Genomic DNA, 23761 nt, shown 5'->3' on the forward strand with positions numbered 1-23761 from the left:
GGCTGCCTCGTGTTTTCAGGAACTTACACACGTCCTTCTTGCATCATTTCATTCATTCATATCTTTTGGTCAATAATCTCATTCTTCCTAACCCTCCCTTTTTGGGAGTTACCCTCCTATTGCTTCTGCTTTTTTTTTTTCTTTCAAATTCTTATGGAGCATCTATCTATATCTTATCTTTTTTCTTTTTTCTTTTTTAATTTTATAATTTTTTTTAAGTTTCTTAAAGTGATGTCGTTTTGAATATTTTGTCGCATTGAATAAAATAAAGAGAAAATGACAAATAGGTCCCTGACTTTTTGTTCCGCGGGCATTTTTGTCTCTGACTATTGAAAAATATTTCTAAGTTTCTGACCTTCACAAAATTTGGACGGATCAGTCCCTTTGCCCAAATGCCTCCGTCATGGACTGATCCGTCCAAGTTTTGTGAAAGTCAGGGACTTAAAAGTATTTTTTAATGGTTAGGGATAAAAATGTCTTTGGGACAAAAGGTCATGGATCTATTTGTCCTTTTCTCTAAAATAATTGATAAGTTCACCAGTTTTTTTAATTAAAGAACATCTAATTTAATTTATTTTCTGCAAGATTCTATGCATCCATGATAAAAATAGATAAAAACTTACTTATCCTTTTACTTTTTCTTTTATACAAATCTCATACGTACCTAAATCTCATCTTATGTGATTGATTTTACCTTTTTTTTAAAAAACAAATATGGAATTTTTATTAATTGAATAATTTAATAATAGTTATAGTACAACTTATACATGTTATCAATATATAAACTATTTTTGTATAAATGTTTTTTTATTGAAAAAGGGGCCTCAGGCCCTTAATAAATTAAAAAAAATTGATGCCATTACTTACTGAGTTAAAGTATAAATACAAGAGTCTAAATAAAATGACAATTTGGAATTTTGGATTGAAAGTCTTACCAATATAAGAATTTGTTCATATCATAACAGTTAAACTCTTCAACAAATTTCTGAGAAAATAAAATTAAGAAAAGAGGTGCTAGAATAAAGAATCAAATAAAATTCTTGCCACTAAAAAGAAGTGTCAGTTTTAGGAATGGATACACACTACACAGTGAAATTTTCAACCTATGCCAGTTGCTTTCTGACTTGAATTCCTTGCTTTTTAATTGTATTGTTGTGGTTTCAGTGATATTTTATAAAAATATGAAAATGTGGTATATTTTTTATATCCCAAATCTGAAGGTCAAATTTTCTCAAATTTGTAATTTTTATTTTTTTTAATTATATAAATATAATGGTCAGATTTATTTATTTTTTTATTTAAAATTTTTAAATATACAAATTTGATCCTTAAATTTATGTTTTAGTAATGAAATTTTTTTTGAACATACTAATCGAACTCTCTAATTGGTTTTACAACGAAAAAAAATTATTTCTGCCCATAAATTTGAGATTTTTTTTATCACAAATCGAATCCTAAATTTTATATCTTAAATAAATTTGAGTCTTTAATTTGCAAATTTTAATTTTAAAAAATTTATCTCCATATATCTATAAAAAATACGTCATTTTTCCATAATTAGGTATAACACATTTTAGATCTCTATAACTAAAAAAAATTTAGCTGAATTATTTCTACACATAAAAAAATGTATTTAACCTTTTTTTTTTGTGTCTAAAATGTATTAACGTTTATTAAAACAAAATATTTTTCTATTTCTATCTAGCGAAAAGAAAAGTAAAAAACAAAACATTGTATTCTTATTGATTTTTTTATAATTAGTAAAGATTGTAAAATGTAAAACAATTAGATCGTTATTACATTGAAAATTTTATATGATTTAATATTCATTTTTTGTCATGGACTTATTTGAAGGATTTAAATTTGCATTTTTTATTGCACAAAAAAAATATTGTACTCCATCTAAAAAGTTTGAAAGTTACAAGAATTATTTGAAAGAAAAAAAAGTACAATAAACCTTTAATACAAGTTTATAAATAATTCTTTTAATTTTAATTATATATCAAAGGGTTACGATTAGGTTTAAAAAATAGTATAAAACTTTTTCTGTACAAATATGTAGACCTTATTATATAAATTTGAAATCTCTGACAACTAATAGATATCATACCTAATCGCTTCAAATTTCCGAATCTATGCAAAGTCTTATCAAGTTCTAAATAGAAATATCCTTGAAGCATTAATGATTTCTTAAAATATAATTACTAAAATAATAATAAGAATCATCATATCAAAAATATTGAGCTTTAATTTAATGTGTTATTCACTTATTTATTCGTGAGATTTAGTTAGGATGTCACTGGTTGTTCTTTCGTAAGAAAATTGTTTGAAGTTATAACTAGTTTTTAGAATTTGAATTTTTCATTCACTTGAATAAGAGAAAGGCGTGGATGTGTGACATAAATCTTATACGTGAATAATCAATTTTAAAGTATAGCTCGTATTTCTGATATTTGAACTAATTTTTTTTTGGAAAAGAAAGATAATACGTCGGTTTTTTTAAGAATAGCGACGGTAGACATCTACAAAGAAATTCTAACGCTCAAGCTAGTAAAAGTAGAAGATAAATATGAAGTTATTCAAAATGAATAACGTATTTGTTTGCGTAGTTGAAGCTTTGTATTTATAGAATTATTGTGTTTGAGGCGGTTATAAGTGTTAGAATATAATTAGAATCAATTATATCAATTAGTATTATTTAACATATCTAAATATTTATGATAGGATATTACATCTTTATTATTTCGATTCGCTTAGCACCTATAAATACCATTTTATAATGTATCGTTATAGACAACTTGAATACACTAAAAAATATACAAATCATTTCTCCAGTTTAGTCTCTTGTTTCTAACATGGTATCAGAGCTATGATATCCTCCTTGAGGAGGATCTGCTATTTTTCTTTTGTTGAAATCACCAGTTTTCCTCTATTCCATTTTTCTTGTCTTTTGTCACTTCTTTGATATTTTTTCACCTTACTGACTAGCTTATTCTCTCCGTCTTGTGTCTTTCCGAGTCGAATAATCAAACATCAATATTATTCCTATTCTCATGAAGAAATCATATAGTTTTCGTTCTCTTTCGGCAGTTTCGTCTGTATTTTTTCCAACAGTGTCGTCTGCGCTTCCTTCAGGCAGTTCCGCGTTTCCTTATGGCAGTTCTTGTCTGCGCTTCTTTGCGTCAGTTCTGTCTGTACTTCCTTTCGACAGTTTCATTTGTGCTTTCTTCTGACAGTTTTGTCTGCGCTTTCTTCATGCAGTTCCGTCTGCACCCGTTCTATCAGTTTATGCAGCTTTTTCTCTCTTTATTTCGTTATTTTAAATAAGTTTCAAACTCATCACTTGAGTTTGAGGGAAGATGTTAGAATATATTTAGATAGGTTAAATAATGCTAATTGATATAATTGATTCTAATTATATTCTAACAATAAGTATTTCCAAAACTGCTTTATGGAGCTTTAGCTAATTATCTGATAACTTTGTTTTAGTGACCCGTTTGGGTTTGTTTAGAGATTTGCGGAGAAATTTCTGTGCCGATTTGGGTTGGTACTGATTTTATAGGATAAGTCCGTTAGGAAAGCAGAACACGTACTCTAAGTACTCTTGATGTGTTTATTTTTGTGGTGATACGATGGAATACTGATTGTAATCATAGTTCAGAATAATGATGATAATAATAGTAACTCCCAAGTTCAACTTGTTGTATGTTGAAAAATGATAATTATGCTTGAAATTTGGTGTATGTGAATAGTAAAGTAAAAGAAATGTGAGAATAATTAGGAATAAAGGTTAAATAATAAGGATAAGCCCTAAGTTTAATCTGATGGCATGTGAGAATAAATTTGTTTGGAGTTATTATTCCGACGTATAAGTGTCGGATTGTTTGAATTGATCAAATTTTATAGATGAAAATATGATTGGATTTGTTTCGACGTATAACTGTCAGGTTGTTTGAATTTGGTTTTGTTGGTAACTGTTTTGTGCTTTTGATGAACTGGTATCCAACATTCTTAGGTGAACTCGTTTGCTTTATATATGTGATACTTTTGCTTTAATATGTCTATAGATTTATGTCAATAAATAATTATACAAAGTAGGTTAAGTAATATGTATTGCTCTTGAAATTGTAAGATTGAAAAAGTATGACTAGTAGTAATCAATGAGGATCTTTGTTGATAAGTCAAATGAATATGGTTGGTTGTTGTTGAGTTGTTTGAAAAATTGGTGAACTGATATAATAGACTGGTTTAGAATTGGGCATAGCAAAGACGGTGCCGATATTTAGAGTTGTACCAACTTATAGATCTGTTTGCTTGAAATTATTCCGACCATAGGTGCAGATTGTTTGAAATGAGTCTGACTTATAGATGTCGATTTGTTTGAATTGATAGATAGCTTAGTAGTTTTGAAAATTGAAGTATAGCTCAGTTTTAATTAGTTGATTAAGCCACTTGTTTCGGTTTGAATATTGTTGCTAATTGATCACTTGATCAATAGTTGATTTTAGATATTTGTTTGTGGATAGTATCTTCAGACTGGAGAGAAGTAAAAGACAATAGAAAAGTAAAAGTCGTGATTTGATCGAAAACCAAATTATCATTCAGTAAGGAGAGTTGAATTTGAATAATGGATTTGGATATACTTTTAGATAAGTTTGAGCAGTTGACTCAATGTCAATGGATTTGTAATTTATTTTTGAAATTTGACCATCCGAATTGTAAGTTTGTTTTGGTATGAAAAGAATTGGTGATATATAAATCGGTAATGTGTTTTATGGGAGAGTATATTTCAGTAGATATTCGTATATGATTATGAAAATTCATGGCGGAGCGATTTATGTTTATTGTGTATGAGATGATTTATAGATCAACTAGGAATGATGAAAATGATAAAAAAAATTTAAAAATAAGAGAATAAAGATATTTCATTAATGAAGAAATAACACATCACCGTATTCTCGTCTTATAAGCCAGGTTGTGATACACCTGTTAGGCTAGTCTTTGATATTGATTTTGGTGTCTGAGTAGTCATTAAAAAGTGTAAATTGTCCGAATTATAATCCACATGACCTTTTTTTAATGAAAAAATAACACATCACCGTATTCTCGTCTTATAAGCTAGGTTGTGATACACCTGTTAGGCTAGTCTTTGATATTGATTTTGGTGTCTGGGTAGTCATTAAAAAGTGTAAATTGTCCGAATTATAATCCGCATGAATTTTTTTTTTATCGGCGTGATTGTATTATCCTCTATATAAGACTTCGACGCATAAATGTATAATAGAAAAAATAGTACCTAATATACTTAAAGAAGGTCAATCAACAATGAAATACATATTAATAGTATACAACTAAATATAACGTATTCAAAGTTAGTATATGAAATGGTAAAATACATTAAGATAAAATGGTTCAAGTATACAGGTTAATGTATACTTTATAAGAGGCTATGTCGTATTGAATATTAAAATAAAAGAATTATATAAGCAAGTTAGGTTATGCTTACGAATTATTTTACTGTAATATAGAACTTGTCAATTTTATATGTTGATATTATTTGCCTCTCAATTGTCATTTAATTTAATTTTTAGGTTTTTTTCTTGTATTGTAAATTCAATTTTAAATTCGTTGCTTTAAAACTAAAACTGAATCCTTTTATTACGGAAGCAAAATAATTGAAAAAAATGAAAAACCGAGCAATCAAAGAAAGCGTGGTTTCAAAAGAAAAATAATAATTATAGCAATGACAATATAAATAATAACTAGAAAAATTTGTTATTAAGTTGGTTTAGATTCAACTTATTTGATGAGAAATAATATATCAGAAATAATAAAATCAATTTATTTAATCAAATATTTGCACAATTGTGTTAATTCAAAATTTTTAACTAGAACGTGAAAACTGAAAATGCAGATATGTAGTTAAAATTGTGTATCGTTAGATAATGTTACTAGAGCATTTAGCAGAATTTGTTTTCTCTATTGACGGATTTGGAGTGACTATTGTCACGGTCATTATTTGGAGTGACTTTTTTTTTTTTATCTTTTTTATCACCTTATTTGTTTTGATTCAAAAATTTGATTAACCTTTGAATTCCTGCCTTCAATGATTCCTTGATCATTAATAGTTTGGCTATAGTAGCGAGTTGAGAAGGTGGATTATTTTACTTTTTTGTTGATGATTAAAACATGTTAAAGATGATAGATAATTAGAAAAAAAATGATAGAAAGTAATATCAGCTCCACGGTGGCGCTAAATGTTCATGTGTAAATAAATCGATTCTAAGGTATAGCTCGTTTTTCTTTAGATAAAAAGGATGATACATGGGTTTCTCAAAGTTTGAGAAAGTACTCTATTACTCAAGTTAGTTAGTAAAAATAGAAGATAAATATAAAATTTTGTATTTATATAATTATTATGGTTGGGGTTATAAATATTTCTAAAACTGTTTTATGAAATTTTAGCTAATTGTCTTATAGCTTTATTTTAGTGATTCATTTGGGTTTGTTTAGAAAGATTTGCGATTTCTCCGCTAATTTGAGTTGATATGTGATTGTTTGATATAATTTTATCTGAACCGAGTTACAACTACAAGAGATCAATTATTATTATTATACAAAAAAGAACTAATATATTTAGGATACCGGAAAAAAATTGCAAGTCTGTGTATGTGTCAATGCGGAAAAATGATTCAACATTAAATTTATGATTGGACTTCCAAAATTTATTTATTTGTATTTAATTTCTATCACTATTTAATTATTAATTATTACTAATTATTAATTAATTACATTAGATAGTTTTAATGTTTATAGTTATAATCATGTGTTGGTCTTATATGCTTGTAGCCTTCGGTGCTTCAACGTTTTGAGCTCATCACATAACTATATAGTCCTACTTTGATCTCTATTTTGTTTTCTAGTTACACTTATCAATAATTTACAAATTAAAATACATACTAATTTCTCATTACATAAAACAAAATACTATTGCACATCATGTCTTTTTATTTATATAGAATACATTAATATTGTTTAGATTTAGATTATATATTTAATATTATGTATTTTTAGAAAAATTTTATTCTAATTTAAATTCATTGGATTAAAACAAATCCAGTAATCAATATAATTATATTATGAGTACACTAAAAATTAGTTACAAAATAAAATATACATTAAAAATATATATAGTAACACATGTATTGTAATAACTAAATTAATTTTTTATATATATGCAATATTTTTATTATCCTTATCATATTTTTTTTTTAACCAAATCTAAATCCTATTTTCCACGTTGAATAATTGGTATTTAGAGCTTAGGAATGTTGGCTTTATTTTATTGAATTTCAAAGGCTAAGATAGCACCAATAATTATTATTAGAAACAAGATATGGTTTTGCAAGCTAAGTGAATTTGGTTATTAGTGCATGATTTCCATTAAACACAATATTATTATTATTATTTTATATATAATTAAGCACAAGTGGCATCTTTGTGCGCCTTATTCTCCCATTGATAGAGTTCAATATTTTTTCCATTTGGGCCAATTAGGGATGGCATGTTTCTTTCAAAGAAAAACTTGTTCACAATGTTGAATAAAGTTTGTGTTTCTTTGGTCTATGATGCATACTACACAATAATACAAACCGAACACAGATAAAAGGGGTTTGTGGTTAGTAGATGTATGTGAAGTAATCTTTTCTCAAATGTTATTATTTTATCAATTTTCTTATGTTAATATTATAAGTTATCTATCCCATTATTATCTCTTGTATTTTGTGTTGACCATGAGAACATAATAATCACCATTTTTTTTTTTCATTTTAGTGGTTATGAATAGGAAATAATTAATCACTTCATGTAAAAAATTTACATAATCTTATATATATGTTGATTGTATCATTGATAAGACAAAAATATATTAAATATGGAACTTAAAAAAATATCTAATTAATAATAAAATTTAATACATGGTGAAAATATTTGAAATTTTCACATAAAAATGAAATGATAAAGGCTTCATCTTATCATATTAGATCTCTAATGTAGTTAATTAATTTAAATTAAATTTAACTCTGACTTAAAATTTATTAAAAAGTCTAATATTTTAAAAACATTTTTTATAAAAATTATTTATATGTAACATACCAAATTTAATATTTATAACTATATATAAATTTTTCAAGTTTTTAAACTATATAAAAAAATTTATAATAAAGTATAACATTTTAGATTATCAAAAAATATGATAAATTAAAAATTTTAATAATTTTTTAATTATAAGATATTTATATATTTATGGAAAAGTATAGGGAATCAAGTATCTAACCAGCTAAAAAGTGAACAACTCAATTAATTATAATTATTAATAATTAATTTTAAATTTAAAATTTAAAAAATTTTAAACTGATTAAGTAAATCTAATTAAAGCTTATAAAAACCTTCATCTTCTCTTCCACATTAACCTACCACCTCTAAAAACGTCCACCAGAATTTGTGTCCACTCAATTTCAATCCAAATGCTATCTCATTCACTTGCTCCTGACTCCTGAGAGAGTGCTCTACCACTCCCGAAACATATATATAACACAGATTTCGATGGCTAATAGTTCAACCATGCAACACATTCATGAATCTTCTCATTTTGGTTTTGGTTGGGTTGAGCAACGATGGGTCCAACCAAAAAAATAGAACGAGAAAGATGAAAACCGTTGTGTAAAGTTCTCATGGCCTCTGGTTCCAAATCATTGAAGGTATTCACTATGATACCATCAACCAAAGAGGCTTTTTGGCACACACTGAGAAAATAGCGTGTAGATTTTACCTGATCGATGAAACAGAATCGGATCTGAAAGGTCTTTCACCTTGAAAGAAGCATAATCACAACCAGGAACAGCCATTGTTCGTTCCAAGTCAAGAAACTCGGGTTCGGATTCGAATTCGGAGAAGAAGCTTTCATCAAACTTTGGAAAGGAAAGAACGAAGGAGAGGAAGTTTTTTATAGGCACAAGTCTTCGAATCGATCAAATCGCGATTTCATCGCATCCAATCGGTCTTTGCCTTGCACTTGGTTCAACTTCAAGAATAAGGAAGGAGTGGTGGAACACGAGTTGTTCTTGAACAATTACAAAAATATAAAAAATATTTATTTAATATGAAAAAAACATCTTAATGCTTAACAAAAGAAATATTCAGTTATATTTTATATCTATAGGATTTAAAAAAAACTATGAAATTCTTAAAAGAAATAAAGATATTCACATTTGTAATACAAAAATATTCAAAAAATATATAAAAGAAGATCCATTTAATATGAAAAAGAAATATTCTGATACTTAGTAGAAGAAACATCCATGTATATTAATTTATTTATTTATGATTTAAAATAATAGTTATTAAATGTTTTACCACATTCAAATTAGGAGGAGATACGTTCATTATCATTGCAACGTGAATCACGAAAACTGATTCAATTAGCTTCCGTCTCTTCACCCTCCTTCCCTCTCCAAATGTCTAAAACATGATAAATAAAAAAATAGATTCAGAACCATCCAATTTACAAAGAAAAGAAACATCCTAATGCCTAACATAAGCACCATCCACGTAGAGGTTTTAGATTCACCTAGAAGCATTTGGCTGGTTTTTTGCTGATACCCTCTTGATTCCCTAGCATTGTTGTATATTTATTTATATTTTAACAAGTTTAAACATGTCCAATAATAACATTAAACTTTTAATATCTTAAAATAGGGAGGTGACATTGAATGAAGGAACTGGTGAGTTAGGTGTGGATATTGATGATGGTGCGAAAGACGTTGATAAAGGAACGGGAGATAGAGATGACATTGTGAATGATAGTGACATCGGTTCGACACAAAGAGAACAACGTTGACAAAGAGATAGGGAGAGTTATCAGAACACGATGAAGAAGTAGTCGAGAAGAGGGTTGTTAATGATGGTGGTTCGGACAAGAATGAAGGAAGTAAGGGGAACAGAAGCAGTATTTTGGAGGAGTAGATGCTTGAAAATAGAAAAACTTAGGACTTCGTCTTAGAATCAGATGCAATTTTATACAATAAAAAAGATGATATTATGTCTATTCTCCAAGCACATGATGAAAAATTTGTTTAAAAAAAGATTGACAAAATAGAAAAAAATAAGATGCTGCAGGTCCAAAAATAAAAATAAAAAAAGGTGTGTAATAATTTTTTTAAATAATTTTATTCTTGAAATGTTATGGGTTAATGGGTGATGAAAATTCGAGCATAATAAAAAATCTCAAGAAAAAAGTTAAATTGAATATGTTAGGCTTGTTTGAGACTAAGTAACAGGTAGTGACAAAGTTTGATGTAATAAGAATTTGGGGGAGTGATGCTACGGGATGAGAATATGTTGAGTCGGAGTATGTCTAAGTGGTTTACTGTTAATTTGGGATAAAATAATGTTTAAAATGACTCACTGTCATAAAATCGAGCTTTGGTTGTGTGTTGAAAGAGTCTTATTAAAAATAATTTCAATTATGCTTTCTTTGGTGTATGAGACTCATACAAGAAAAAAGAAATTTACTGTGTGAGAAGAATTGAATTATATTGCACGTTTATGTCGGTCTTTATAGGAGACTTAAGGAGATTGTGCAGGTGGAGGGGATAAAGGATGCGGAATGGATATAAGAAGATATGCAACTGGTGGACTTCCACTTAGCGATCTTGCAATTCGATTGACAAAATTTTAGTTGGAGTGGTTGGAGATGTTTCCACGAGTACAAAATTAGGAGTAGGAAGGAGGAGCGCCAAAAATGGTTGATGAGTTTTTTTGCGATTTTTTTTTTTTACTTGCGACCTCTTAGATGAATATGGGAAGACTATGCCATTTGAGTTATAGTCCATTAACTTGTGTCGAGCTCTTTTGTTTAAAAAAATAATAAAAATTAATACATGATGCATGAAAATATTTGAAATTTTCACATAAAAATGAAATGATATATATATATATATATATATATATATATATATATATATATATATATATATATATATATAGGCTTCATCTTATCATATTAGACTCTAATATAGTTAATTAACTTAAGTTAAATTTAACATATATTATAGGTTACTTTTTAAGTATTTATTTTAATTTTAATGTGACTTAAAATCTATTAAAAATTCTAATATTTTAAAAACATTTTTTAACAAATAATTATTTATATGTAACATACCAAATTTAATATTTATAATTATATCTAAATTTATCAAGTTTTTTAAATATATAAAATTATTTATAATAAAATATAACATTTTAGATTATAAAAAAATGATAAATTAAAAACTGTAATAACTTTTTAATTATAAGATGTTTATATATTTATTTATATTTTAACAAGTTTAAACATGTCCAATAATAATTTTAAGCTTTTAAAATAATAAAATATCTTAAACCCACACCTAGTTTATAATAGATTAAGTCACACCATACTAAATAGTAAATACAAACCAAATTATAAACTCTTAACAGATAATCCGGCGTATTTCACCCCTATCACTAAGGCACTAACCATGTTTAATGACATCAAATTTCGTTGACATTTTGCTTTGTTTAAAGTTTAAACATGATTCCTAAAGGCAATTTCTAATGCTCTAATTTAATTCATAGACTAAACTTTATTTATTTATTATTATTTTTTAGTGTTTACAATATCCTACCCTAGATTCTTCTAGTCTTTCTATGCAATTACTCTAATTTCACATCTTTTTATTTTTCTCATATATAAATACGTATTTTATCAAACATGACTACCATTTTATAAAAAATATTGTTCAATGTATCATATTTTAACTATGCTCATAATTACATAATAAAATTAACTAATTAATATTTGCAAACAAAACTAATTTGATATTAGTTTTCTCACAGTTCATTATTCATGAGAAACGTGAACAAAAAATTAATTAAAGATTCAAAGTATCAATGGAATAATGTCCAAATGTGTGTATAATGTCTTTTCCCTCGTAGTCGTAACAACTTTTGGACATGGTGGACTCCATCAACAGAGATGCTTAACCCGTTAAAAAATACTGACCGTAATCCTCAATTGCTTGCCATCATTTGCTGGAATTGTTGAAAAGCTCGCAACCAGTTGATTTTTGAAGGTTCTACTTCAATGCCGTCTGCCATTCTAACAAGCTCTGTCAAGTTGCTCTGTGAAATCCAAAGAACTCCCAGTTTAGGTCGTCATCTCCACAAGACAAGCTCTTAGTTGCATTCAATTTGATTTATCATTCTTTCTTCTTTAAAATTTTTCTTTTGTTTGACCACGTACCGTTGGATGAATACCTTCAGTGTAGTGTTTTTGAAAAATCCTCACCTTTTATTATACTGTCCTGCTTTTGGACATCTTTATATTCTATTTTTCAATAATTAATGAAATATAACCTATTATCTTTGAAAAAAAAATATGTGTATATAAATTATTATTTGATAAGGAGAAAGTTTAATTTTGAATAAATTGTATTTATATATTATAGATATTTACATTTTTTCATTTAAAGTGATGACCAGTTGATTATGATAATCACCAAATAATAAACATAAGGTGCATAGAGATGTCAGAATCATATAAAACTTTTAATATTCGCATAGGGAGATTCATATTCTAATTCTAATCAATTCCGAATTTTTGGTTCCATTGTTTTTCAAAGGGGGCCATCACACAAGAGAGTTGTGTTTCCAAGCAATACCAAACGGATAGATATAGGGTTTGATCGAAAGGCCATAATAATAATAATAATAATAATAATAATAATAATAATAATAATAATAATAATAATAACAATTTGAAAAATTACATAGTGGAGACAGATGGAAAGCAAAATAACCCCGTTTAGAAGGATTAGAGAAAGGAAGCACAAAGATGACCAAATTCATGAAGAATAAAATAAAATAAAAATATTATATTTATACCCCCCATTGACATGAGCAATAATAGCATACCACAAAATCGTTTATATTATAAGATCGACATGGAAGAATCACATAGGCCTTTTCTTTTTTTTCTCTTTTTAATTGTGGGGTAAGGAATCACACAGTTGATTGAGCTATATGCCAAATCAAGAGAATTAAATTATAAAGTTTATTTACCATGCACCGAATGTTTTATGTGCCATCTAATTTTGTACTTATATCTATGAGTATTTTAAAATAATTGACAATTAACTCAACATATTCTTAATTGCTTCATACATAATTAATCATTTATATAATTTATACTATACACTAATATTATTTACAATAATTTAATTTTGATACACTATTAATATAAAATAATTTTATATAAATATTTAATTATGTGACATCATATTAACAAAAATAATTAATTTTTACAATAATCGTATAAATAGTCATTTAAAAAACAGATGTAATTAGATTACTGTGTAAATTATTTTATATCGTCAGTATATTAAACTGAACTCAATTTATAATGTCATTTATTGAAATGCTTGAATTTTTAAGATTTTTAAATTAGTATATAATCAAATTAAATATTTATGTTTATTTTTAAAAAATAAAAATTACGATGCATGCATACAAACTAGGGTTAATTTTTGTGGATATTAGATAAGAATTGGTGTAATTCTTTAATATTGAAAGTTATGGTGTTTTACAAAATTCTGGGGCTATAGAATTTACAGAATGCGAATTGTCAGATCAAAATTTTTTTAATTTATAAAGACAATATACAGATTGCGTATTGTATTATTTTAATATTAAATTACAATACAGTGATACACAGTATGCGTATTGTAAATACACAGACTGCGTATTGTAAATACACAGACTGTGTATTGTCAGTGCAATACGTATTTTGCGTATTGTGCTTGCACAGAACAGCGCCTCCAGAACACGGTAAAACTCTATTTTTTGTAACATTAACGTAAAACTCTATTCACTCTTCCATATTAAAATAAAAAATCCACAAACTAGACCCATAATAATAATAATAATAATAATAATAATAATAATAATAATAATAATAATAAAGTTTTAGGTTGAAGACTTGAGAGCTCTTTAAAGCAAAGTAAAATTGATAGATAAATTGGTTGCATACCCAAAGACCCAAAAGCTACTAAATACTGTTACTATTACTACTCCATCGTCACAACAAACACCCCACGCAGACACACATTAACACTTTGGTTATTTTTCCAACTATATTTGTACCGACACAAAATTTTGGGGCCCTAGGATGTTCTCATTTTTGCTCCTTTTTGTTTTTTTAAAATAATTAAAATTATTTTACTTCTACTAAGGCCATACAATCATATTAATTTCATTTAACAAACCCACAAAATAAGAGAAGAGATGTATCATTATCATATATGAGGGAAAGACAACTTAAAATATAAAAGAGAGGGGTCCATAAATAGTTAGTCAAAATTTCATCCAAGCAAGCACCAAGATTTTGGGTACATAAGTTATAGGAAAGAAAAATGCAACTCATCCTCCTGTGGACCCTAAATATTACTATAACCAAAGCCACGTGCACTATTATTTCTTCTTTTTTTTTTTTTTCAAATTAAATCTATTTATAATGCATAAACTTTTTGTATTATTATTATCCAATTATACAATTATCTACATAAAATCTATGATTTTGATTAATTTTATACAGTTTACTATTTCACACATTAGTTAACAAAATTACTTAAGAGTGACTATTAATGTATTAGTATATGAAAAAACTAACTTTTAAATCAGTTATTAATAGACACATTAAAAGTGTGCAATATAAAATATGTATTTATATATATAACATTTGTATGTTGCATATAAATTTTAGCTGAGTCAAACGCAGTTATTTATAAAAAATATTATATGTATACAAAAATAAGTCATCTATATCCAATGACTAAAATAGTTATTTTTTTTTAATTTTTTTTTTTATTAAAGATAGGAGATTCGAATCCGCAACTTTTTAATTGAGTATGAGGAGATTATGTCATTTGAGCTATAACTCATTGGTATATATAAAATAGTTGTTTAACATAAGATTGTGTGTATAAATGATTAAATTAGTAGTTAATTTTTAGAAATAATTAAATTAAATAGAAATAGAGTATAAGAGAGAGAGAGAGGGGGGCATGTGAAGATGAATGTGAATGGTGTGGTAAAAAGAGAGAGGGAGGGTGGGGTGCTTGGCGTGAAGGAGATGGAACCAAATCAAAAAGAGAACAACATACAAGTGGGGGCTGTGTTGCCAATTAAACAACTCATTTATTAACACTTATGTTTTTCATATTTAGTCAATACTATATCATAACAATATTTAGAGACTTTATGTTTAATTTTCATGCACTAACAGTATAAAATATTTTATATAATTATATAAATATAATTATTTTTTTTAAATGATCATTTACGTACTTAATATAAAAAATAGTTATTTTTATTAATGTAGTATTATGTGATTGAATATATATATATATAACTGTTTTATACTGATAGTATATTAAAATTAATTTATATATATATAATGAAAAAAAAAAATTGTCACAACTTTTTATGAAAATGATCTAAAATGATAATTATAAAATAATTAAATAAGATACTAATTATGATTGAATTTGTAATTTCTCTATTGTGTATAAGTTTTATTATTTTAATTTAAAAATGAGTAGATTCTATTTTTTTTTTCTACTTTATCAACTTTCTTATTAAAAAAAAAATCCAAAAATAAATAAAGTAGTCCGGCAATATAGTATATAGTAGAGAATAATTTTTATATATCAACAACTATGCAAAATCATTTTAGATAATTATTTAGTAATTAAGGAAATTGTCATCATATTATCATATAATAATAATGGGGGATTTACATAGCTTCAAATTAACATGATATTTTTTTTTTATTTTTAGTAGATGATAATATAGAATAAATTCATATTAGTGAATACATAAAGAATTATTTTAGTAAATAAATATGAATAATTAAATTGATTTCTTCACCTTTTTCTTAGTTGTGTTTGTAGACAAAGGACAATGGGGGATACACATTTCTTTATCTCAGCAAAGAAAAATCAAAATCAAGGACCCATACAAAACATCACCCATTTGGTAAGCTGCCAAACAAGGCACCCTTTCAGCCTCTCTGGCCCCTATTCACATCTCATTATTACTACTCCCATTACCATTAATTTTCTTTATTCTTACTTAATACTAATATTACCAAACTAATTATAATAACAATAACAACAACCATAGTGTATCCAATTAAAAAGAAAGTAATAATTATATTGCATTAGAATTCAATTTTCATGACCAATTAATATTTTATTTTTTTATTTTTATACAAGTATCTAATCACAAAAACAATATTTTTTTTACAATCACACTTTAAATAAGAATATTAAATGATAAAATTAAATTTATTATCTTATTTCATCATATCCATTACCATTATTGTTAAATTTCTTAAGTTTTTGAATAAATAACAGGATAAATTTTTTTTAAATAAATTAAATCTGTTTTAAGAAATATAATTCCAATCAAATCTGCAAAATAATTAAGAGAAATACAAAAAAAATCAGAAAAAAATATATGATAATCATATTGTAAATCATCCTCAAAAAATAAATAAATAAATAAATAAATAATATAATACTAAATTTCTTAATATATTAATAACACTAAATTAGCCAATAAATTATATCTCAAATGACATAGTCTCCTCATACTTAAAAAAGAGATTGCGAGTTCGAGTCTCCTATCTTTGATAAAAAAACACTAAATTAATAACAAAAGATATAATATTCCATGAGAAAAAGAGAAACTAAATAAGTATGATATATTCATAGTCTATTACATGATTCCATTGTATTATTTATTAATTATTTAAATAGTAAATATCATTGAATGTCTTTGTTGGAAGGGGAAGCTGCTTCTCTCCTCCTTCAAGGCTATGACTTTTGCACACACAAACTCTTATTCACTCTCTCTCTTTCTCTCTCTCTCTTGTTGGGTTGTTTTTGTAAATTGAAGATTACTGTCTCTCTTTAATCTCCCCTCACATTTTTTCATTCATATCTAATTTTTATAAATCTTTTTTTTGTTTGATATAATTTCATTCCATTCTTCCTCTCACCACCACCAAGAGCAGAGCAAAAAAACACCATCTTTTTCTCCTCTTAACCCTTTCTTCATATCTTTCTCACTCTTCATCCATCTCTCTTTCTTTCTCTCTTTCTCTCCTCTATTCTTTTTTGTTATTTTTTTGTGCTGCCCAGGTGGGTGAAAGAGGAACAACAAATCTAAAAAAGCATCTACAGAGAAAAAAAAGAGGAAAAAAAAATCATCATGGGGTGCTTTCTTTGTTTTTGTTATTAACCATCCTTTGATTATTTTTTTGTTTATTTTGGTGATAGATCGGCTTTGTTTCATTTTCACCTCGTAAGTTTTCTGCACTTTCTTACCCTTCATTATTGTTTTGTTTGATCAGTCGGTGGTTTTGCTTGGATTGATGAAAAAGCTGTAAAGTTTGAATTTTTATGATTTTTTTAGAATATTATTTTTTTAATATTTGTTTGTTCGGATTTGATTGGGTTGTTCAACTTTGCAGAAACGATTCAACGTTGTTTGTGTAGCTATCTGTTATTTTCTTGCAAATCCTTTTGTTATTGTTGTTGCTGTTGTTGTGGGTTGTTTATGGATTTTGCTGGGTGTTGTAATTGTTCATAATCCACCGTGGTTTTTAATTGGTTTTTCAAAACCCCAATTCGTTGTTGTAGCTTGATCTTGTTTAAAAATTTTACCTTTTTTGTTGTTTCTTGTTCTTCATATGTTGGGTAAAAAGGAGTTGACTTTGCCTTTATTCTATGAGCTATTCTCTTCTTGATTTGCCCTCTATTGTGTTTGGTAAAATTTCTGTGATGATAGTGTCATTCGGCAATGCGCATTAGTGGTTATCTGTTGCAACATTCTTTAGTTGATAGAAGAGGATTGAGTAGTGTTTTGTTGGTGGTTGTGGTGTTTGCTAATGTTTCCATGTTCTTTGCTTCACCTTAAGCTTTAGGGGTTATGAAGCTGAATTCCGAGTTGCGGTTATCGATGTTTGCAGCATCCTTTGTGTGTGTTTATAGAGGATACTTCTTTGATTGTTTTTGTTCCATAATGTAGAATTGGTGTTTTTGCAATGCTTGATTATAACTTTCATGTTTTGTTTGACAGGACTTGTGAACTTGTTGCATGCACTTGGTTCTTCTTTATTGAGGAATTCATATTCATACATTTAAACTATATTGAGTTTGGGAAACTTAAATAGATTCCCTCAATGCAAGGACAGCGAGATACAATCGGTTCCTTGCCAGAAACCTTAGAATTTGATTGTGGATCAACATCGAGTGGTGCAACCACTGCCACAGTGAATCAGCAGATTTGCTGGAATAATATGCGGAATCCTGCAGATAACCGAATACCCGAGTACATACTTCCCCCAAGTGATGTAAACCCATCTTATGTGAGCCCTTTGAATCATGGTTGGCAGAATTTGAGTGGATGGAGTTTAGGTGAGCCAAGTTACAGTAATACTCAGAATGAGGTTAACATTAACAATGACCAGAGAAGGGAACTAGGATGGCCATCTTCTATAAGTTTTGGTGCTCCTGCTGGTTCAAGGCAAGAAGAACGACGTGTTGAACCGACTAATGCTGTCTCAATGGACAATACTAATACTACTATGTATGTGCACGGTGCCAATTCTCATATGATGCCTCCGCAGAATCTTAACTTGAATGCAGGAATGGGAGACAGTAGTAGTGCTAATAGCCATCATGTTGAACATGCTAACTTGCCAAAGTCTATTGGACCGGTAAATGAGCATGTTCCTCCCCCGCTTATTGGTTCTGGTCCTTTGATGCTTCCTTCGGCAAGTAACAGCCTTTTGTTTGAGGATACTGATGGTAGACCAGGTTGTTCTGTCGACACTCGGCGTGTATCTTGTAAAAGAAAGGCTGTTGAACGCAGTGTTGGACAATGTTCTGATGGTGGAAGTTCTAGCTACAGTCAGCCTACAGATGGCAGTGCTTGGAACACGCTGCCTACTCAGGATTATGTTGGCGGTAGCCTTGGCAGATCTGCTTCGGTGGATAGGGTGAGTGCAAGACTCGGACTAAGTATGGGGGATGGCCCCTCTGAAAGCATTCCTGATTCGAATGTTGCAGGAAACCCGGAAAGCTTCCATAGGAACTTCCGGTTAAGGGTAAATCCTTCAAGTCAACAAAGTTCCATTCCTGTTCCTCCTCCCGCTGCATTCTCAACGGGAAATGTGATTAGAACTTCTGGTATTTCTCCGTCCGTTCCAGTGTTGCCAAGATTTCATCCGGCTGATAATTCTCTAGATGCGAGACCAGTACCAACTGTAGATACTATGATTCCTCAAAGTCAGCCCCTTCTAGTTCATGTTCCTGCTTTACCAAGGAATATGCAATCATTTAGGTGGGGTGGCGCTTCTAGCTCAGCAAACAACCATTCATCAAACTCAGCTATACCTGCGGATAATAGGGACAATAACATACCTCATGAGGACGCAAGCTCGAGAAGTTTGCCTAGAAACCTCTTTGAACACCCGGTGTTTGCACCCGGAACCAATTTAAGAAATTTGGCTCGAAATCCAACAAATAGGGCTCCGAGTAGTGGAAATTTAAGTATTCCAGGAAATGTTGCCGCTGCTTCTTCGTCGCGATCTGGGTCACATTCAGCTATCAATCCATCATCTGCCTCTCCATGGGTTGCTCGTCCTAATCCTCAGCATTATCCACGAAGGTTATCTGAATATGTTCGCCGGTCATTGTTTCCTCCTCCCGGCTCCGAGGCTGGTGGAAGTTCAAGCAGTAATTATCCTTCCGCACGTGGTCCTGACTCGAGGGCACTGCCATCTGGGGCTCACCCGGGAACACCATCGTGGTTGGAGAGGCCAGGAGATCATGAGTATGGAATTCCCTATTCGATACGGTCGTTGGCTGTTGCTGGTGAAGGAAATAGTAGACTTGTGTCTGAGGTTCGTGTTCGTCTCTCCCTTATATTGCATTTCAATATTATCTTATTTGTTACTGATGTAGTGATGTGCAATATTTATTCCAAATGTGTGGGTGAGATTACTGTCTTTTATTTAAATTTTAAATATTACCTTAAATCTGATTTTCACCACAAAATGTAGCATTTCTTGGTTTTGGTCCTTTTAAAACACTTCTGCATCATTTTAATCCCTTTGTTTCAGAACAAGTTTAAATAGTCCTGTTTGCATCACTTTCAGACCCTTTGTTAGTAAAAGGAGGGACTAAGAAGTTGAAACTTTTTTGATGGACTGAAATCAGAATCAGAATGTTCTAATAATACTATTGAGAGCTGCAATATTTGTAGTTCCTTATGTAAACAATTTCTGTTAGTTGACATTCTTTTATTTTGTGCAGCTCCGAAATGTGTTAGGACTTATGCGTCGTGGTGGGAGCCTGCGATTTGAGGTTAGTCTTCTCATTCACTTATTAATCCGGACATGATGACATAAAAATGGTTTGATTTTCATTTGACTGTGATGCAAATTGTTTAATCCTGACATGGTGACTTAACAAGCTTTCAAATGATTTTGTTTTGTTTGAAATTCTGATTAAGATTTTACACTTCTCAGTTTTTCTGTTTAAAACTTTTAAACATGATGAACTGGTTGGTAATAAATCAGAATCTGTGGCTTTGATTGAGCCAGAAAAATGTGGAATTTGCGCACAATTTAATATTCTTTCATTACCTAAATTTGAGGTAATAATATATCATGTGTGTAAGATATATGAGAACATATTTCTGTGTGTTTGTGTGCAAGTTTATCAAATTTGAGAGTTCAGACAAACTTCTGAAACTTAAGTAAACTCGAATTATAAACTCAACTTGTAAACTTCGATACGACTTAACTTGAGAGTTTAATAATGTTGTGCGTAATGTGAAACCAGCATTTAAAGCTTTTCTCTATGCCACTAAAAAAATGCGGTGTGAGGGAATCTGTAGCCTGTAGAAATGTAGGCACGTTTCTTATTTTACTTTGTTATGTATATGACATTGTTTGTCGGTATTTTAAAATGTCTCAATTTCCAGAGGGAAAAGAGGTAAAATTTGATTTATATATGTGTGTGTATTCTTTTCGAGAATGTGTGTGTTAAAGATTAGAGGTATATAGGATTTTGAACAAGACTTTCAATATTTAGAATATACATTTGTTCCTTTGATAAATTGTACTAGACTTTCAATATTTAGAATATACATTTGTTCCTTTGATAAATTGTACTATGGTTACATATTTATATTTTCTTAAATCCAGTTTGATCCTTCTTGGCTTCCGTAGTTACTTTCGATTGCGATTAGGATCCCAGGACTTTAGGCATCTCATATTGCTCAGTTTGTCAGAGTTTTCTGCTATCAGGATCTTGTAAAGAAAGAATTTAAGTAGGAAATGAAAACAAATAATATGATTTTATTGTTTCCATGTATATACTTTCCCTTACTAAACTTCTGAAAGGACAAAAAACCAACCAGCCCTTCGGGTGTAACTAATGTTTAGGTTAATGTTGAAACTTGAAGCCTCAAAGAAGGCTGTGGAGTCTGCTGAGGAGTTAAGTGACTTTTTCCATATCCATAGCCTTTTGATTCCTTGCTTGTTGGTTACATGAGCATAAGGGGCCCAAATAAATTAAGAGACATGCTACACATACAAGTCTTTTTGACATACAAGTTTATACAAGTTAATCCTAATTCAATAAAATCCACTTTTATAATGCAAGGAAGAAGAGGAAGAGTTTTGAATTATATAAAACTTATCAATACACATACATAAAAAATTCTTAAACAATACAATATAAATGACTTGTATAGACTTGTATGTGTAAATGACTTGTATGTAGAGAATAATCCATAAATTTTCTATATTATGTATATGAAGTGTAGATTATGTGAGAAAACAGAAAACCTGTAGAAGTTTCTATAAGAAGAGTAGAACATATGGATAGTAGGGCAACATGTAGAGGAACAGGGGAGACCAATGAAGACTATATAGTATAAGAGAGAACCACCAAAAAATATGTTGATTTAGATGACTTGCTTCTAGACATAGTATATGATAGGACAAATTGGAAACCGGTTGTTCCATTTGGCTGATCATGGTTTGTGCGAGAAGTGTTTTTGTTGTAATAGTAATAATAATATGTACTTCTATATTAAAATGGTATGTAATGAATTTGTGTGCCACGTCTATTGTGTGATTTTTGGGGGCACGATTTCGCGTTTTGGAATTAATCATAGAGTTGAAGAAAAGACACTGGAACTGATCCGGAGTCCACCTGTTTTGAGTGTCTTCTTGACTATCTATAGCTGCCCATAGGCGCAAGATGTAATGGGGGTTTGGGGTTTTTTAAGTTTTGGGAGCATTATTATTGCTGCTGTTGCCGAATAACCGAGTTTACTCTCTATGTACCATGTACTATCAGTAAAAGCTGTTTGCTGACGTGTAATCACGCTGCGACATAGGCAAAAGGGGTTAACTTCCACACCACTATAAAAACAAAACCAGTTTTGGCTAGAACTTATATACATTGGCAATGTGTAACTATTGAACTCACAACCCTTAACAGCATAGTTTTGTTCATGTGGTAAACTTGTTTTTGCATTGTTTTCGTAGGACGTTATGATCCTCGACCAATCAGTGTTTTCTGGAATCGCTGATATTCATGATCGACACAGGGACATGCGACTTGATGTTGATAACATGTCATATGAGGTATGAACTGAAGTTCTCATTGTGTTATGCTTGTTAGGTCGATGCTTCATTTTAGAGTGTTTCGCATGACAATACTTTTGAGTGTAACAGGAATTATTGGCTCTGGAAGAGCGCATTGGAAATGTGAGCACCGGATTGAACGAGGAAACCATATTGAAACTCTTGAAACAGAAGAAGCATTCGGTCGAAACTGGATCTCAGCCAGAGTCGGAAGCAGAACCATGCTGTGTTTGTCAGGTAAACTCGATCGACCAACCTTAATACTCGCTCCACCTGGATTCACGTGTACTTACCTTAGCGCCTAAACTTTGCGATTATGTGCAGGAGGAGTACAAGGATGGAGAGGATATCGGCACGCTGGATTGCGGCCACGATTTCCATACAGAATGTGTCAAACAGTGGCTAAAGCACAAGAATCTGTGTCCGATTTGTAAGACAACAGGGTTGGCAACAAAAACAACATAAATTTCTCTCTGGCAAGTGGTTCTATCTTGTTAGGAAGATTGAAGAAAATTGGCACAATTAGGCAGAAAATTCTGGTTAATTGAAGCTGAATTCTCTTAGTTTCTTTTGGTGCATGCCAAAAATTGACCTTTCTTTTTATTAAGCCTTAGCTGAATTTTATTATTAGCATTTTTGTCTCTTTTTTCACCCCTTAATTTATCTAAGCCAATGATCTCTTGATTAAGGGTGACAGATGAGATTATTGGTGTGGATGGAGGAGTATTTTATTGAACTATTAGTTGATAAAGCTTGTTTTACCTTTATTATTATTATTTTTTTTTACATTTCTTATATTCTCTAATTTGATATTGAGTTTTGTTGTGTTTGATGTATGGTTTAAATTATACTAGAACGAAAAAATGATAATGTAATTATATGGTAAACCTTTGATGTTGATTTGGGGAGGTTAGTCATTCATACGTTTTTAATTTTTATAAAGAAAAAAAA

The 23761-nt window shown here is 29.3% G+C and overlaps 1 protein-coding gene across 1 annotated transcript; it reads left to right on the forward strand.

Moving 5' to 3' along the window:
* Positions 1-16861: 16861 nt before the first annotated feature.
* Positions 16862-23577, forward strand: LOC112756117 (probable E3 ubiquitin-protein ligase RHG1A). Its single transcript, XM_025804557.3, has 6 exons — positions 16862-17445; positions 18223-20050; positions 20463-20513; positions 22712-22810; positions 22901-23047; positions 23135-23577. The coding sequence occupies exons 2-6, from the start codon at positions 18326-18328 to the stop codon at positions 23273-23275; spliced, it is 2163 nt and encodes a 720-aa protein (XP_025660342.1). The 5' UTR covers positions 16862-17445; positions 18223-18325; the 3' UTR covers positions 23276-23577.
* The last annotated feature ends 184 nt before the right edge of the window (positions 23578-23761 follow it).

The sequence above is a fragment of the Arachis hypogaea genome, chromosome 6 (genome assembly GCF_003086295.3).
Source record: "Arachis hypogaea cultivar Tifrunner chromosome 6, arahy.Tifrunner.gnm2.J5K5, whole genome shotgun sequence".
NCBI lineage: Eukaryota > Viridiplantae > Streptophyta > Magnoliopsida > Fabales > Fabaceae > Arachis > Arachis hypogaea.

Coding starts and splice junctions, on each gene's coding strand:
- LOC112756117 (XM_025804557.3), top strand. CDS start 18,326: ATGCAAGGACAGCGAGATACAATCGGTTCCTTGCCAGAAACCTTAGAA. Junction 20,514..22,711: donor GTGGGAGCCTGCGATTTGAG/GTTAGTCTTCTC, acceptor TTGTTTTCGTAG/GACGTTATGATCCTCGACCA. Junction 23,048..23,134: donor AACCATGCTGTGTTTGTCAG/GTAAACTCGATC, acceptor GATTATGTGCAG/GAGGAGTACAAGGATGGAGA.